Source organism: Stomoxys calcitrans, chromosome 5, assembly GCF_963082655.1.
Source record: "Stomoxys calcitrans chromosome 5, idStoCalc2.1, whole genome shotgun sequence".
NCBI classification, from domain to species: Eukaryota; Metazoa; Arthropoda; class Insecta; order Diptera; family Muscidae; genus Stomoxys; species Stomoxys calcitrans.
This window is the reverse complement of record NC_081556.1, coordinates 5,904,735-5,923,119: the sequence shown is the minus strand read 5'-3', so window position 1 is coordinate 5,923,119 and position 18,385 is coordinate 5,904,735. Positions and strand designations below refer to the sequence as shown.

Genomic DNA, 18,385 nt, shown 5'->3' with positions numbered 1-18,385 from the left:
TTTAACAATCCCACACATACAGACACACACACATACAAGCATATACAGTCACATTTAGGAAAGGACCAAAGAATGGCCACATAAAAACAAAACAAAAACCAAAACAAAAGCCAAGACATGGGAAGACCAGAAGCGCTAAACAGCGAGCTAGCTGGCACAAAACAGAAAGGAAGAAAGGACTGCTTGCTGTTTTACTACCGCACTTCCGAGCGGTAATTCTCAGTTTTTATAGTTTTTCTCAACCCTCCGTTTTTCCCCAAAGCTAAAATAAATGCATTGAGCATTTTTATACTTTTTTTTATTTCTGTTGATTGCTGTGCCTTTAGCATGGTGTAAGCAAACGCGCGCGTGTGTGTGTGTGTGTGCGGTATGTAGATATGAGGCAACGTTAAGGTCTTGTTGGATTGCGATCCTTTTTGGTGGTTTTGTTGTTGTTGCTTATATGGAATAGCTGGGCTGCCAGGCTGAAGGTTTTTATGACCTCCACTGCTGTTGTTGTGGCGTACGCTACGTTATGCCGCTGCTGTTTGGTGCGGCCCGGTATTATTACACCAGAATGCTATAAAAATCCTTTTTGTTTAGTTTCATTTATTTCGTGGCATTACAACGTTAACTTAACTCCTCGTTTCGAGGGGTGGAATTTGAATTTGGCACACCAACACACACACACACTCTCAAATACAGATAAACACGCAGCAGACATCAAGCCAACAACAAACGCACCACACATCGGACCGCATAGCACAGCACAGCACCGCACCGCACCACAAAAGCCAGAGTCAGCTTAAGAGAAACGCATAATACATTGAGGACGAGAAGTACAATGACGACGACTACGACGAATGAACTGAACTCGACGAAATCATTTCATTCTTTGACATTTATTGATGCCATAAACTTGAGAATTTATGTTGCACGGCGTCTGTCGTTATTACGACAACAGTGAATGCGACTGCGACGACTGTGACGACCGAAAACCCAAAGTCGACAGCAATGAATCCCACTAAACTACAACTACTACTTTGTAATACAGTTAAGTCGATGCATACATACGTACATACACACACTTGCTTATTCTAGTCTAACGGTTACTTTTACGGCCACAACTGTTAGTGCTTCTTATAAGCTTGCTTGCTTGGTTGTTTGGCCCATTCGGTAGTTATTGCCTCTGCTGCCAAGACTGTTAATGTTGTGCTGCCGGCGTCATGGCTGCTATTGTTGCGGCTGCTGCTGCTGATGTCGTTGGTATAGTTCCTGCAAGCGTTTCCTTTCTTTCTTCCTTTACCCCAAATCCGGTGGAACAAAAACGAATTATGTTGATTATGGAATATGTTAACCACACCACCAATTTTCTTTCATAAATTGAAATTAAATGTCTGAGACATGGTGTGTTCTTTCATCACATCAACATTTTGAGATTTTCTCTGGCCTAACATTTTTTGTGTCTCTCACTCTCTCTCTCTCGCTCTCATTCAGCTCTCAACTGGTTGTCATTGCCAGAATGGCAAACTTAAAACTGAGAAACATATTGCCGCATAAATGAGTCAAGATGCTTTGCTAAACTGTTATTTAAATGTTAATGATAACGGATTGATCGTTAAAATATTGAAAGCAACGAACCGCGACCCATAATGACCCTAAAACAGTAGAAGGGTGAAAGGATTGAAGATTAAGTAAAAGGATTTGTTTTAAAACGAAAAATATTACTTTGTATGTGTAGACATTAGGTATCATATGGTTAATGGCTAAGTAAGTTTTGGTGTATACCCTAAAAAAATATGAGGAGGGGGATGTTGGCTCAGAGGTTAGCATGTCCATCTATGACGCCGTAAGCCTGGGTTCGATTTCTTGTGAGAACATTCGAAAGAAGTTTTCTGTGGTAATTATCTCCTCAAATGGCAACCATCTCTCTGTTGAATGTACGAAAACTTTCGAAGGAGTTAAAGATGGCGCTTACAGTCCTTCCAATTTGTGCACGTCGATTAGAATTGCAAATTTTGCCTATGAACATTCCACTAATGAACAGGGGCAAACTTCTCACATATCAATGAGTGCAGTCTGCTTCAAGTTTAAGCTCAATGATAAGGGCCTTCCTTTTTATAGCCGAGTCCGAACGGCGTGCCGCAGTGTGACATCTCTTTGGAGAGAAGTTTTACGTGGCATAGTACCTCACAAGTGTTGCCTGCTGATGGTCTAGCCAGGACACGAACCCCAGCGTTCAGCGTCATAGGCGGACATGCTAACATCTGCGCTACGGTGGCAAATGGTTCAAATTGGTCTATGCTTTATTATAATTGCCATATAAATCATTCTCCCGATTTGAATTCTTGAGCATTTGGCGGCTGAAACTTTTAACCGAATGGGTTAATCAATTTTGAAAATTGTTTTTATACCCACCACCGTAGGATAGTGGGTAATATATCAATTTCCTACCCTACAAAGTATATATATTTCGGACCGTCGTAAAATTCTAAGACAATTTAACGATGTCCGTGTGTCTGTCCGTCTATCCGTCTGTTGTAATCATTCTACAGCCTTCAAACATTGAGATATTGAGCTGAAATTTGGCACTTATACGTCTTTTTGATGCACGCTGGTTAAGTTCTTGAACGGGACAAATCGGACCATATTTGGACATAGTAGCTATATAGACCGATTTTCCGATAAAGAGTCTAATGCCCATACAAACTTTATTTTTCATCCGATTTTGCTGAAATTTGAAACAGTGACATACATATGTTTCAGATCGGACTTATTTAGATACAGTTGCTATATAGACCGATCTCCCGATAAAGGGTCTGAAGACCATAAAAGCTTTATTTATTACCTGATTTCGCTGAAATTTGCAACAGTGGGTTATTTGTAGCCTACCGGCATCTGACCTAAATATGGATAAGATCGGTCCATATTTAGATATAGCTGCCATATAGACCGATCTCCCGATAAAGGGTCTGAAGACCATAAAAGCTTTATTTATTACCTGATTTCGCTGAAATTTGCAACAGTGGGTTATTTGTAGCCTACCGACATCTGACCTAAATATGGATAAGATCGGTCCATATTTAGATATAGCTGCCATATAGACCGATCTCCCGATAAAGGGTCTGAAGACCATAAAAGCTTTATTTATTACCCGATTTCGCTGAAATTTAAAACAGTGGGTTATTTAGAGCCTCCCAAAATCTGACCTAAATATGTTTCAGATATAGCTGCCATATAGACCGATTTCCCGATAAAGGGTCTAAAGGCCTTAAAAGCATTATTTTTTATCCGATTTCGCTGAAATTAAGAATAGTGCGGAGTTTTAAGCCTCCTAACATCCGACTCAAATATGATACCGATCGGACTATATTTAGATATAGCTGTCATATAGACCGATCTGCCGATCAAGGGTCTGAAGCCCATAAAAGCTTTATTTTTTACCGATTTGGCTAAAATTTGAAAAAGTGAGTTATTTTTAGCCTCCTGACACCCCCCCTATATATGGATCAGATCGGACTATATTTAGATATAGCTGCCATATAGACCGATCTGCCGATAAGGGGTTGAAGCCAATAAAAGCTTTATTTATTACGCGATTTTGCTGATATTTGAAACAGTGAGTAGGTTAAGACCTCCCAACATCGACCGACCGTAATATGGTTCAGATCGGTTTATAATTGGATATATCTGCCAAAAAGACCAATATTTTGTTCTACCAATTTGAATAGTGACATATATATTAGACCACTCAATGTCCGTGACGAATTTGGATGCTTAAGTTATCCAATTTTCACCGGATTGTGACGATATGGGGCTTACATATATACCCGAGGTGATGGGTATCCAAAGTTCGGCCCGACCGAACTTAATGCCTTTTTACCTTTTTTATTTTATTTTATTTTATTTCACTTAATTTTTTTTTTTGTTTAATTCAACTGTTTGTTTTATTTATTTGTATGTTACCTTACATTATTTTTTTTTTTAATTTTAGTTTCATTTTATGTTTTTGTATTTTTAATTTTTTTTTTTTTTAATAATTTGAAATAATTTATTTTTCATCCGGAAGAGTTGGCTTGTAACATCTTTTTATTAGAACGTTAGACCCAGTGTTCCTATGGAATATTGTTTTGTTCTTTGTCAAACCTAACTGAAATACCCATGCTTTATGACCACGGTATTGTAGTCAGTTTATAAACTCTCTAAAATCACAAATCGAATGGATGGATGGATGTAAACAAGTCCTAAGTGCACAAGTGAAAGATGCAATTTATTAAAACGAATGAAATGAAGCTACACAAAACAACCACAATAGACTAAACAAAATAATAAAATTGTAAGAGCAGCGATAGACGGACAAGCGGACTGACAGACGGAAAGGATGATGGGAGTAGTGGGTAACTGCAACTGCAGTATCGCCCAGCAAATGTGTGGCAAAGCAAAAGGAAAGAAATCAAATTAGTTTCTTGTTTTATGGGCATACCATTTAGTTTTTTATTTCTTTCCTGACTGCCAGCACAAAAGAGGAGAGAAGGGTCCAAGGGAGGCGCGTACGCCAAAGAACACAATTACGGTAATAAAATCAATGGCATGCGTCCCCATGTATTCCTTCGCCTTCCTTTGATTTGTAAGTAAATGCAAGTGAATGCAAGCTGATACACACACACACACACTAGCCCCAGTTGCAGCACAGATTGGATGGAAACAGCAGACGATCATTGACTCCTGAACTTCAATAAAAGTGCAATAAAAATACAAATTACCATTCAAATGTAGCATCATCATCATCATCATCACAGCCATCTCCACTGCTTGCCAAGCTGCTGATGCAGCGCCTGCTCTTTGTCCCCTCACACGCACACACATAAAAAACTATTCGCCCAAACATCAAAGATGACTGAGAAAAGAGCACAAAAAAAAAAACAAACACACACACAAAAAGTAAAAATCTCTGATCCAGTAGCTGTAACATCAGACGAAAATGCAAATGCAGTCATTTAATTAGTCGAAGTAGCAATGGCTGTGGCTGTTGCAACCATCCGACATACACTGTGTTTTCTTCGATGATCGTGTCATCTTCCATCTGTGTTTGCTATGCCTTTGTCGGAGTGTGAAGTTTTGATGTGAGTTATAGAAGGTGCGCCACTAGCATTGCAAGATCAACAAAATAATGATGATGATCATCATTGCCACCCGCTATAGAATTGACTACTAAATAAAAATTTTTAGAAACAAAAAAAAAAAAATATGAAAATGTTTTTTCTGTTGCCTTCAAAACGAGCAGACATAGGCGTGTTGAGAAGGGGGTTTTGTTAAAATTTCATGTGTATAAAAAATTTTATCAAAATAATTTTCTAAAAAAATTCTATATGAAAATTTGATTTTTATAGATAAATGCTTTGAAAATTTCTTTTTTAATAGAAAATTGGTAAAATTTATTTTTTTTTAAAAAAGTTCGCCGATAAAATTTTTTTTAGAAATTTGACCTTAATAGAAAGCTTGTCCAAAATTTGATAATAATTTGATTTCTATAGAAAATTTTGTCAAAATTTCATTTTCGAAGAAAATTTCGCCAAAGGTTCGTTTTCATAGAAAATTTCGTCGATATTTAACTTTTATAGAAATTTTCGTCGAAATAAGATTTCCATAGAAAATTTTGTCGAAATTATATTTTCATAGAAAACTTCAAAAAAAAACTAGATTTTTATAAAAAAAATACGTCGAAATTTGATTTTCATAGAAAATTTCGTGGAAATTTCATATTCATTGAAAATCTCGTCCAAATTAGGTTTTTATAGAATATATCGTCAAAATCTAATTTTCATAGAAAATTTTGTCAACATTTTATTTTCATAGAAAATTTCGTTCAAATTTGATTTTCATCATCAAAATTCGAATTTAATATAACAATTTCTTTGTAATTTGTTTGTCGTAGAAAATTTCGTCGAATTTTGATTTTTATGGAAAATTTCGACGCAATTCGAAAAAATTTTCTTCGAATGATTTTCATAGCAAATCTGGCGGAAATTGGAATTTTGTACAAAATTTCATCAAAATTTGATTTGCAAAGAAAATTTCTAAGATCCTCTTCAATTCACAGCTAAAATTTCATAAAAAATTTTATATGACAAGTTAGTTGCATACATATTTCCCCTGGTTCGTCTGTCTGCCTTCTTCCATTAGAAATTTTTGTCTAAAAATTTTTAATTAAAGATCTCATTATGTTTTATGAATGTGCCTATGTGTGTATGCATTGGTAGCTGTGAGCTGGTTCACACTTTCCCATCATCCATTTGCCCCTGAGCTCTCTCGGAGGGCCAAAAAAAAAAACAAAAATGTAATTTGGTACGGGTGTTTTGTTGTTGTTAATCTTCATTTTTTATTTTGTATATTTATTCTGGATGCGGTTGTTGATAATTTCGGGAAATCACAAAAAGAACAAAAGGCACTTGCTACCATTTCTGTTGTTGTGGGGCCAAGAAACAAGATCCCCATCGAAGCCCAGCAACGCACCATCAGCAATAAAACGTGAATTTTGTTATTTTTTATGTTTGTAGCGCTGGTTGGCTTGGCTGGCTGGTCCTACGGCTGACTGAGTGGCTGTTCCCAATGGCTGTTATAAACAATTTTGTTTTATTAAATGCACATAAAAAAGCCATATAAAGAGAGAGAGAGAGGGTGAGAGAGAAATGCATAAAAAATAAACTCTATAAATAACATAAAACAAGGCAGCATTAAGGGAATGTAATTGTAAATGCAAAAGCAAATGGGGAGTGCGAGTTGGTGTGAGACGATTCTTATTGGAGGGATTTTTAACATAGAAACATGGCGTTATTACACTGTCACTGTTATCGATAAAGTATAGCTGTATCACAGGAGCATTAATCGGGTATAATTTGATAAAGCTCTCTATATCTTTCTCTTACTGTCAGTGGGAGAGAGAAAGTACGAACAGTGTTGCCACACTTTAATGATTACGGAAACGGACCGAAATAAAGGAACACAAAAATAAAATAAAATAAAACAAAATAAAATAAAGTAAATAAATAAAATAAAATAAAATAAAATAAAATAAAATAAAATAAAATAAAATAAAATAAAATTAAATTAAATTAAATAAAATAAAATAAAATAGAATAAAATAAAATAAAATAAAATAAAATAAAATAAAATGAAATTAATGAAAATAAAATAAATGAAAATAAAATAAATAAAAAATAAAATAAAATAAAAAAAAAAAAATAAAATAAAACAAAAATAAAATAAATAAAAATAAAAACAAAAAATATTAAAATACAATAAAAAAGTAAAAGCGTGCTAAGTTCGGCCCGGCTGAATCTTGGATACCCATGGACATGGATGCCGCCAAAAATTTGCCCTTATCATCTGAGATTGTATTCGAATTATTTTGGTCTCAAGAAGACATATCGGGATATCGGGGATCCTATATCACCATATTGATCGATTCCGATAAAACTTGGCACTAATGTTATAAGTCATAACATAGGGTTTTGGGCCAAATTTCAGCCAATTAGAGTGAAAATTTAAGCTTCTTGGAACTCAAGAAATCAAATCTGGGGATCGATTTATATGAGGTCTATATCTGTTTATAGACCGATTCGGATCATACTTGGCATGGATGTTGGAAGACATAACTCAAGCTATTGCCAATTCAGCCAATTCGGATAAAAATTGAGGCTTCTGATGGCTCAAAAAATCAAATCGGGGATCGGTTTATATGGGGACTATATCTGTTTATAGACCCATTCAGATTATATTTGGCGTAGATGTTCGAAGCTATAACTCAAGCCTTTGCTCCAAATTTCAGCCCAATCGGATGAAAATTGAGGCTTCTGATGGCTCAAGAAGTCAAATCCGGGGATCGGTTTATATGGGGGCTATATCTGTTTATTCGGATTATACTTGGTGTGGATGTTGGAAGTCATAATTAAAATCTTTTTTTAAAATTTCGTCCCAATTGGATGAAAATTGAGGCTTTTAATGGCTCACGAAATCAAATCCGGGGATTGATTTATATGGGGTCATATCTATTTATAGACCCATTCAGATTATACTTGGCGTGGATGTTGGAAGCCATAACTCAAGTCTTTGTTCCAAATTTTAGTCAAATCGGATGAAAATTGAGGCTTCTAGGGGCTCAGGAAATCAACTCGGGGCATCTGTTTATATGGGGGCTATATCCAAATCCGAACGGATATATAATTTCCTATTCTTAAATTTTTTCTAAAAACGAAAATTCAATAAAATGTGCTTCACAGACAAATTTTCAATACAATTTTTCATAAAAACCCAAATTACATAGAAAGTATTTTTTGAAGGAATAATTTCAGTAAAATTTTATTAAAGGCAATATTTTTAATGAAATAAGTTAGACTGAATGCGGCAACACTGTGCGTTTCACAGGACTATAAACCGGGAACAATCTTGTGGGCCTTTCTCTCTCTCATACTTATGGGATTTTGTTGTCAGCGGATTTATGTGTATGCCAATGTAATAAACCGGCTTTTTTTCCTGTTGTTCTACAAGCTAGTTTGTTGTCAAATGCTATAAGCAAGAGAGTTTGCCTCATACTGTATGTGCGTGTGTGTGTGTGTGAGAGAGAGAGAGAGTTATGTGCGTTTGCCGTTGAGATAGTGAGAAGAGCTATGGGTTTCCCAAAGGTTATGCATTTTTCTTCAATTACTCGTCCTCAGTTCACTTTGGTTGTCGAACGGAAACGGTTGTCTAATACGGAATAGGAAACTGCATGCGGTTTTTTTTTATTAAAATAAGTTATAAAGTGAGGATTATTAAACTATAAATTTAAAAAAAAAATTAATTAAAAACATAAATAATTTTCTATATGAAAATAATGTAAAAAAGAATTTCTTTGTCGTTTGTTTTCCTGTTATTGTCATACCGGTATCACCTTTTTGTTGTGTGCGTGTGGCCGGCCGGCCCAACTAATTGAATCCATAAAACCCATAAAATTACTTAAATGCATTAACGAAAGGTGTATAACAAAGATAAACAATCAATGGAAAAAGATTGTGTGTGTGCTGTCTTCTGAAGGTGCGTGCGTGCGTACGAGTGTGACTGAGACTGCCAATGTCTATGCGATGGTGATGATGATGATGATGATCAGTGCGCTGTAGTGTTATTTGATTAAAAATTTACCTTTACTTTGAAGTTAAACACCAAAGGTGCATATACGGCGACGGCGGCAACTTAATGCAAGCACGCAGCCATTGTGGTTGGGCCCTCCATATTTCGATTTCTCGATTCCAAACAAACAAATAAACGTTCTAGAGGTGTTTATGTTGCGATAACGCAAGCAAGACAGCCAGAACATTGGTGACTGCGATGCGCGCCTTTAATGTTTTTCTCCCAGACTCAATCAACCCACCGTGTGTGTGCGTGTGTGAATATGGTGTAGAGTGAAGTAAGCAAGAACTGATTGATATTTTCGTGTTGTTGTTGCTTTATTTTTTAACATTCTCATGCGCTGTTATAACTATCCAAATATCAATTAATATTAAGTGAAAATAAATATATAAACAACAACGACAACAAGAACAAGACGCTGAAAAAAAAATAACTCATCAATGCAGATGATGATGTTATGAGTGATGGCGATGATATTGGTGTTGTGCATTTAAACAAACGTGTTTACACAGGGCAAACTCAAATGGAAGTACACACTCACTCCCCACCATACATACATATACATACATATAATAGTTACAAGCAAGCATAAATGAACTCCAGCATTGCAATCTCCATTACACGTTTCGTCTGAATACGAAACTCATCGACAAGAGCAAAATCAACACAAGCAACAACAACAACAACAAGTCGGTAGACAAATAAAGTCAATATACAAATTAACTGAGCTCTGAACAGTGGAGCAGCACTAGCAGCAACAACAAGAAGTGATATACAAAACAACAACAACACAACGAAGCAACGGTGAATACTGCTGCTGCTGCTGCACTCTTTAGTGAGAGAGCAGAGTCTGCGAGGGTTATTTTTTTGTGTGGTGCCGTTCTTTCGTTAAAACTTCATGTTTTTAAGCCAAAGATTTATTTACACACAAAGCCACACATTCATACCACGGCAAACTGAACTCTTAGTCAGCCAGACAGACAGACAACAATTTTGGGCACTACATATGGATGAATGGATGATGTTCTACAAATAAGCCGACTTCTCAGAATTCTGAAGAAAAATAAAAATACCAAAACAAAATTCGCTTACCTTAGAGCCCAACATCTTGTCAAGTAAAGCCCAAATATTTTTCTGGGCAAAACAATAAAAACATTTTAAGAGGCTATTATCAGTGAGACGAAAACTTCTAAATCCAACCATCTTCAGCATCATAAGCTAACAAAAAAAAAATCGTCAAAAAAACAAAGACCGAAAGAGACATCTCTTCAAAAGGTTTGTCAAAAAAACCCAAGAATAATAATTTGAACTGCTCTGCTCGCGCCATCAAAAGCAAAATGCAAAGAGAATTGTGAAAAGACAAAAACAATCAAGTTGAAAGTAAACTACTACTGGCATATTCTTCTTCATCCTTTTTATATCAATTAACTAATTGGATACTTAACACAAACGAGTAGCAGGCTAGCTGTGGGTTGCTTTCCAACAACAGCACACTTCAAACATGGATCTTTTATGTACGACAAAGGCAATCTCGAGGATAGCATCTGCTTTGCTGCTGATTATCTGCACTTGGCAACAAGGTAAGTACCAACTATGAATAGCTCTAAGAAAGAATTTTCAAAGGAAGTTGTATTGAAATTTGCCACTTCTCTTCTTTTGGCCTGTTTTTGGATGGCATATTCGAAATTGCAAAGAAGATGCTTATTAAAAGTAAGTCATTAGAGAAGTTTGATGAAAAAAACTAAGCCTCCAGCCTGGACTATTTGGCTTGCAATTGAAGGAAAATTCGGCTTCAAAGCCGAATTACAGAAGTATCTGGTATTTCTGTCCTAAGGTCAGTAGTATCTGGAACTTGGCCAAAGTAAATGTGACTTCGGTCTCATCTCTTTCCTAGATATAGAATATCACGACTTCAGCTACCTCGCACTACTTACAGCCTGCTCGTCGGCGAATAACTGAAGTTAATATCTGCTTGCGAGATCGTCAGGAGTAGCAAGCTGTAGAGAGTAAGTTTTAGAGTTTTGGGAGTACTAAGCCAAAATCGGCATAGGCGGAGCTATGAGGACATGCCTACTAGGGCACTAGAGACCATTGTAGATATCCGACCCATTGACATAAAGATTAATAAAGAGGCAGCCACTGCGGCTATGAGACTTAAAGCAATAGGAGAATGGATTGAGGATGGGAGCAGCTCATAACATCGCGGTATAATCGAGGCGACGTTAGGAAACCGGAAAGTAAGGGAAGAGGTTTCCGATCGGAAATCTGAGATGAACCTTGAGGTCGAGTGCGAGGCACTGCTGCCAGCGGCACAGTTTTGGACTGACGGAAAGCTAGCATAGCCATCTGGAAGATCATGTTACACGGATGGATCAAAGCTAGAGGACAGAGAGGGTCTATGGGTTTACATTGAGAACCCAGGGACTGAGATCTGTTTTATACGGCACAACCCTAGTATAGCCATCTGGAAGATTATGATACACGGATGGATCATTGAGAACCCAGGGACTGAGATCTGTTTTATACTGCCTGACCATGGCACGGTTCTGCAGGCAAAGGTCCGGGCGACTACGGAATGCGTGAGGTGGTGTGGTGTTAAAGCAAGGACGTAAAGTGTGAACATCTTTATGGCTAGTAAAATGGCCATAAGGGCAATAACAAGCACGACAATAAGGTCATGAACAGTCTTGCAGTATAAGAAGAAGATTAACGCCTTCTCTGAGGATGGCACAATCCGCATTGTTTGGGGGCCGGACCATATCGGAGTAAGAGGGAATGAAAGGGCAGATGATTTGGCAATAAAGGCCAGAGGACTGCTTTCAATAAACTTGGTTAACCCGAAACTTTTCGGGTTGACGCAGTCGGAATTAAAGGCGTGAGCGACGAATACGCATGCAACTCTATGAAGTAGCGAAACAATCGGTAGGACTGCGAAGTAAGAAGCAGGTCAGTATAGCTCTCGGTATCACAACAGGACACATAAGACTACGAGCTCACTTATGCAAAATCGGAGCGGCAAGTGATAGCATGTGTGGGGCATGCGGGGTAGATGATGAAACGTTGGGGCATTGCCTATCTCATTGCCCGGCTTTCGTGGCTAACAAACGCTATCACTTAGGTGGGGACACAATACCATACATAAATCAACTAAGGAGAGTGGTATGGATAACAATTAGGGGTTTTGTAAGCAGCACGGAATTCCCAACATGCGTTCCTTCGCAAATTTCTATCCCGTCCCTTGATGAAGACCGTCAACTTTGTGAGCTGGTGGATGTTCAGGGTGCACGGATACCTCTCTCGAGCTGTTTGACGGTATCAATACATTCCGCCGACGTAAAGATATCCCCTCTATACTCGCAGCTCATCATTTATATGGATGGATCCTCTACAAAGTTCCACACATGTTCGAAAATCCGATCGTTAACCATATTATCTACTTGGGACCGATGAACTGGTGGAATCCTACTGGATGCACTGCCGATATTCATGACTGCATAAGTCCGCTCATCTCTTTTGTGCTTCCTTGCCACTCTGGGGTAAGACGGCTGCTCCTTACCATTCTCAGCGACCATCTTCCCCTTCCGTGATGACTGTGGCCTCCTTTTGGAAGTCACAGTCCTCCAAGACTTTGTCTACCTCCGCAGGACACTGTCTGGAGACTCCATTGCGGGATGGCTGGCTTGGTTTTCCCAGAGTACTTGAAAGCACTTCAGCATGTTAGCAATGTTATGCTCTTCGGGAGATCTGATTCTTTTTCAGCTTCCGTAGAAGTGCTTGGAATGTCAGTTCTATCCCTTCCAGCATCTTGCACTTTCGCCCGATTGCGCTGCCGGTACATAATCCTCTCTCCTTCGTCGTGCCCGCATCGCTTTCTCGGTCTGCTTGTGAGCTTAGCAAAGCCTCATCTGCGATGACTGTTTTATGGACAGTGTTGCCACTATTGGGGATTTTCCCCCAAATTGGGGATTCATTTTCGAATATGGGGAATACATTTTTGATTTGGGGACTTGAAAATTTGACATGCATTGGGAAATGTACAGCTAACAGACAAGGTTGTCGAGCGTGGTTAATGTGGTATTTATATCATAAAGGCGTTTTCTCAATCAATTCGGTATATATTAGGCCCTTGAAGCCTTCACATCTAATATGAATGATGAGTTATTCTTACCAAATGTCGAAACGCTTCCCATAGTGGTTGGTGTATGTTGCGATCTCCAATCATTAAGCTTGTCTCGAAAGAGAAACATTTTGAGACAAGCTCAATTATTGGAGATTTTCTTTGCAAATGGAAAAGGAAAGCCAGAGATCGCAACACATACCAACCCATACGGGACGCGTTTCGTCTTTGTTTGAACAACAATTTTTTTTAAAAGCCTTTCAAAATTGTTTGGGGATTTGAATTGGGGAGTTTTGGGGACAAAGGATTCGATATTTGGGGACAAGTGACAGAAAAATACTGGCAACCCTGTTACAGTCGAGACTGCAACGTTGTATTGCCAATGGCTTGTATGCTTCCAATCGTATGTGGAACTTTGGCCATTCAATTTTGGTTGAATGTTCACATTTCCTTTATTCCAAACATTCCGTACGGCATGGATGGCCAGTCTGTGAGGGGAGTTTCAAAGCGAGCGCGAAAGTCACGTTGCGTGAGCGACCATTCGAAAAGAAGCTCTTGATGGCGAAGTCCAGTTGCATGATGGCAACTGACTGGAGAGAGACCCCTCTCGACCCCCTACCCGCCGAACTGACCGTTTGGTAGATTTTTGAAACCAGTAAAATTCTATGGCGCACCCTGCACAGAGTTTGCATATAAAGTGGTCCTTCGATTTGACTTCTTGAGCCGATTAAGCCAAAATTCCGCACGTACGTTTCTGTAACGACTTTCAACAACCGAACCAAATATGGTCCAAATCGGTCTATAATCTGATAAAGCTCTCATATAATCCAATCTGACGATTTGACATATTGAGGAGCTCGAAGCCGCAATTGTTGTCCGATTTGGCTGAAAATTTGGCACTTCATGTATTATTAAGACTCCCAAAGATCGGGAGGTGACCGCAGGTGTACCCCAGGGCTCTGTCCTTTCTCCTTCTCTGTTTCTTATTTTTATCAACGATCTGTTGAGCCAGATATCGAATCCGATCTACTCATTTGCGGATAACAGTGATCTCCGTAATTCGTATTCATTCGACCATTCGGGCGAGTCTTCGAGAGCTCGAGGGCAAAAGGCGGTTTATGGACGAAACATTCTGCCAGGATTTGTTGGCCATTTCTTAGTGAAGACACAGTGCTGTTTGTTATCACATAAACGATTCGCTGACCCATTACCATCATCTCTGTCTATCAACGGTACAAATGTTAAGTAATCAGAAGCTCCTTATGTTCTTGGCATAAAGATACAAGGTAATGTCCGTTGGGCTATAAAGGTATTCGGAGTGTTGAAAGCAGCATTCAAGAGCTTAGGCTTCTTTAAACGGTACAAGAATTACTTTAATGCTTCTGATCTTTTCAACATCTATACCACTTTCATAAGGCCGAAATGGAATATAACTCACATGTATTTGCTGGAGCTTCAAAATCATCCTTGGAGCTACTGGACCGTGTAGAGAGGAGAGTGATGGCGTTGATTGGAGACAGTAGGGTGTCCAACTCTATTGCCCCACTTGAACATCGTCGTAATGTGGGTTGCTTGTCGCGGTTCTATCGGTATTTTCATGGTGTGTGTTCATCTGATATGCGTCTTCTTATTGCTGATGTAAGGGTGTTTGTCAAAAATACTGGATTTTCCAGAAACTCGCACTCTTTTGTAGTTGATTGGCCAGCAGACCGAGCTATGCATTACAGAGAGAGAATTTGTTCTTCGCCCGGACCGGCTAATGTTTTTCCCACCCACTATGACATCCAGAGATTTAAGACAATTGTCAATGAACACTACATCCATTCCTCCTATGCCTACCTTACTTTATTTTTGTATTTATTTATGAAGAGTGTAAAGTGTCCACCCCGCTGAGGAACGAAACTACTATTGGTTTCCATCATGTTCTCCTTAATAATTGAAATGGTCAAAGCAACCTTCTAGTGATTTAGACCATAACTTTCTTTGGAGGCCATACGATTTTGTGCTGTGGTATTTGCCAGAAATTTGGATTATCCTTAACTGGCACTAGATTTTATTGCAAAATTAAACTTAATATGTGAATTACTTAAAAGAAATCATTCTTCAACATGCTCATGCAACAACAAATGGTCATATTCTATACAAAAAAAAAATGGACCAAACGATGGACCAAAGCATTTGCGAGTTCACAATCATTCATTGTTTGGTGCTTGAATAAGCACTTGTAAGGAACGTTGACATGCTTATACATACATACGTGTACTACATACTAGACAATATCAATACAAATACTTATAGGTAATTATGAATGTCGCATGTAGTGTGTTGTGTACCTAAATGTGTACATATGTATGTATGTATCTAAATTTTGTTGTTGTTTTTTTTTCGTCCACAAAAGACCACAAAAGGCAAAGGCATTCATATTTTGGTTTTCAGCATCATCATTGTTATTGTTGTTCTTGTTGTTGCCATTGTTGTCCTCTCTTTGGCAATAATAACACAAAGGGGATTTGTTACATACTCTCGTGTATTACATATCAAACGAACTCACTCACTAAACGAATGAGTAGTACTTACAACTCGTAGCTAGCCATGCATTTATAAGTAGAGAAGACACTGAATAAATGGAAAAGAGAGTACCTATCTACCGCCACTCTGCTACAGCCACTCCATTCGTATTCATTGATTTCAAAGACCTCAAGAGGATTTGCTGTACTCTGTAATAGCAACCTTTTGTAATGCAAAATATTTGAATACAACAAGCATGCACACACACACACACACAGGCTTATATCCCCTTATTAGGCCAAAGCAGGATACTTGTTAACGATTGAATAGATAATGGGACGGTTGCAAAGTTAAATAGAGTCTGTGGGACTTCATGGGTAGTAGGTACAATATAAGATTGGGAATTTTAAAGAAGAGTAATGTGAACAATAAAGGTCAGATTTTAGTCCCTTTTGAAGAGGGGACAAAAATAACCCTTATAATGAGTCGATGGAGAGCTGAAAAATCTTTGCCAACAAAGTAAGGACTATAATAAATCTTGAGCAGCATATTTTACAAAAATTCGTTATAATAATGAGGAAATTATCATATTTTTAAACTCACCAACAAAGGAGGGGGGTATTTTCATTTTGTCATTCCGTTTGCAACACATTGAAATATCTATTTCCTACTCTAAAAAGTGATCATCGTTAGAATTTAAGACAATTTAGCCATGTCCGTCATTCTGTTATATGTTGAAATCATGCCACAGGCCTTAAAAATTGAAATAATTAGCGGAAACATTGCCCTGATTCTTTTTCGTCCATAGGTAGATTAAGTTCGAGGAGGTCACCTTGGTGCAAAGGTTAGCATGTCCACCTATGACTCCGAACTCCTGGGTTAATATCCCGGCCTGAACATCAGAAACATTTTCATCGGTGGTTTTCCCCTACAAATGCTGACAACATTTGTAAGGTCTCCTGCTATGTTAAATCTCTACCAAGTTGTGTCGCTATGCGGCACGCCGTTTGGACTCGACAATCGTACCGAGCAAGGTCAGGATTGGGCTTCTTTTGGATATAGCTGCCATATAGGCCGATCTCACAATTCTTGGTCTTGGGGCCTTAAAAGGAGCATTTGTTAGGCTCTTTGATATCCTTTTTTAATATGACTCTGATCTTTCCATATTTGTATATAGCTACTCCATAGATCCATTACCCGATTTTAGGTCTTGGACCCAGAAAAGGAGAATTTATTATCCGATTTCCCTGAAATTTGACATAGTGACCTATGTTGGGCTTTTCAACATCCATGCCACACATGGTGTAGATCGGTTTATATTTGCATATAACTGCTATATAAACCCATCTCCCGGTTAAAAGTCTTTGACGCATGAAAGGCTCATTTATAATTCGATTTTGCTGAAATTTGCCACAGTGAGGTGTGTTAGGCTTTTCGATATGTGTACCTTATATGGTTATGATCTGTCTATTTTTGGATATAGCTGCCATATAGACCAAATATCCGGTTTAACAACTAGAACAGTGACTTTTAGATATTAGACCACTTGACAGCCGTGCTCAGATTGGTCCAAATCGGACCATATTTCAATATGGCTGCTATGAGTTCATAAATTACGACTTTTTTAGCCGGACTAGGTGGTTAACATATGTACCCGAGCTGGTGGGTATCCAAAATAAAGCTGGCAAACTATCGATATTCGCAACGATATCGATAGTATCGATACTAATTTCCCATCATCCATATTTCAAACGAAAATGAGAAGCAAAACTCAAGAGATCGATTTATATAGAAGCTATATAAAAGCACAGACCAAATAAAACTTAATTTTAATAAAAGTCAGTGGGAAGTCATGAGATAAATCATTTTACAAAATTCAAGCCCATCGGAGGAAAATATCGCCCTCTATAGGTATCGATAAGCAAAATATCAATCGATATTCTGACAAAGTTAGGCCAGGACGAATTTTGATTGAGGTTATATCTCTTTTATAATTCAGCTTATTTTTCTTGTATTTTTATACAAGATAAAAAAAATTAAAAAAAAACAACTTTTGTCGAAAAAACGACGACGAAATTTGTTAATTTTTCTGCAACAATTGTTCTTGAATCTCAGCCACTGAAAGTACAAATTTGTTGAAAGGCACTCTTTGGAAGCCAACATATAACAACAACAACAATATATCCATAAACAAGAAAAAAACATTTTAACCAGCCACTGCACTTTGGTGTTTGGCATTTTATTTTGATCGGTTCACTTTGCTTTTATTTTGTACGTTTACTGCTTTGTTCTCGTTTTTTATACCCACCACCATAGGATGGGGGTATACTAATCTAGTCATTCTGTTTGTAACATCTCGAAATATTGATGTAGAACCCCGCACAATATATATATTCTTGATCGTATCGACATTCTGAGTCGATCTAGCCATGCCCGTCCGTTCGTCTGTCCAAATCAAAATAGCGCTCGAACGTGTAAAGCTAGCCGCTTGAAATTTTGCATAGATACTTAACATTGATGTAGGTCGATGTATATTGCAAATGGGCCACATCGATTCAGATTTAGATATAACTCCAATATAGACAAATCTCCCGATTTGACTTCTTGAGCCCCTGG

General features: G+C 37.9%; 1 protein-coding gene across 1 annotated transcript in view; it reads left to right on the top strand.

Annotated features, from left to right (window-relative positions):
- Positions 1 to 8,716: 8,716 nt before the first annotated feature.
- LOC106095393 (tyrosine-protein kinase-like otk) overlaps positions 8,717 to 18,385 on the top strand; it is a 57,872-nt gene continuing 48,203 nt past the window's right edge. The window contains exon 1 of the mRNA XM_013262635.2: positions 8,717 to 10,724. Coding sequence (XP_013118089.1) covers positions 10,646 to 10,724 — 79 coding nt within the window. The 5' untranslated portion in view covers positions 8,717 to 10,645. The remainder of the gene's footprint in view (positions 10,725 to 18,385) is intronic.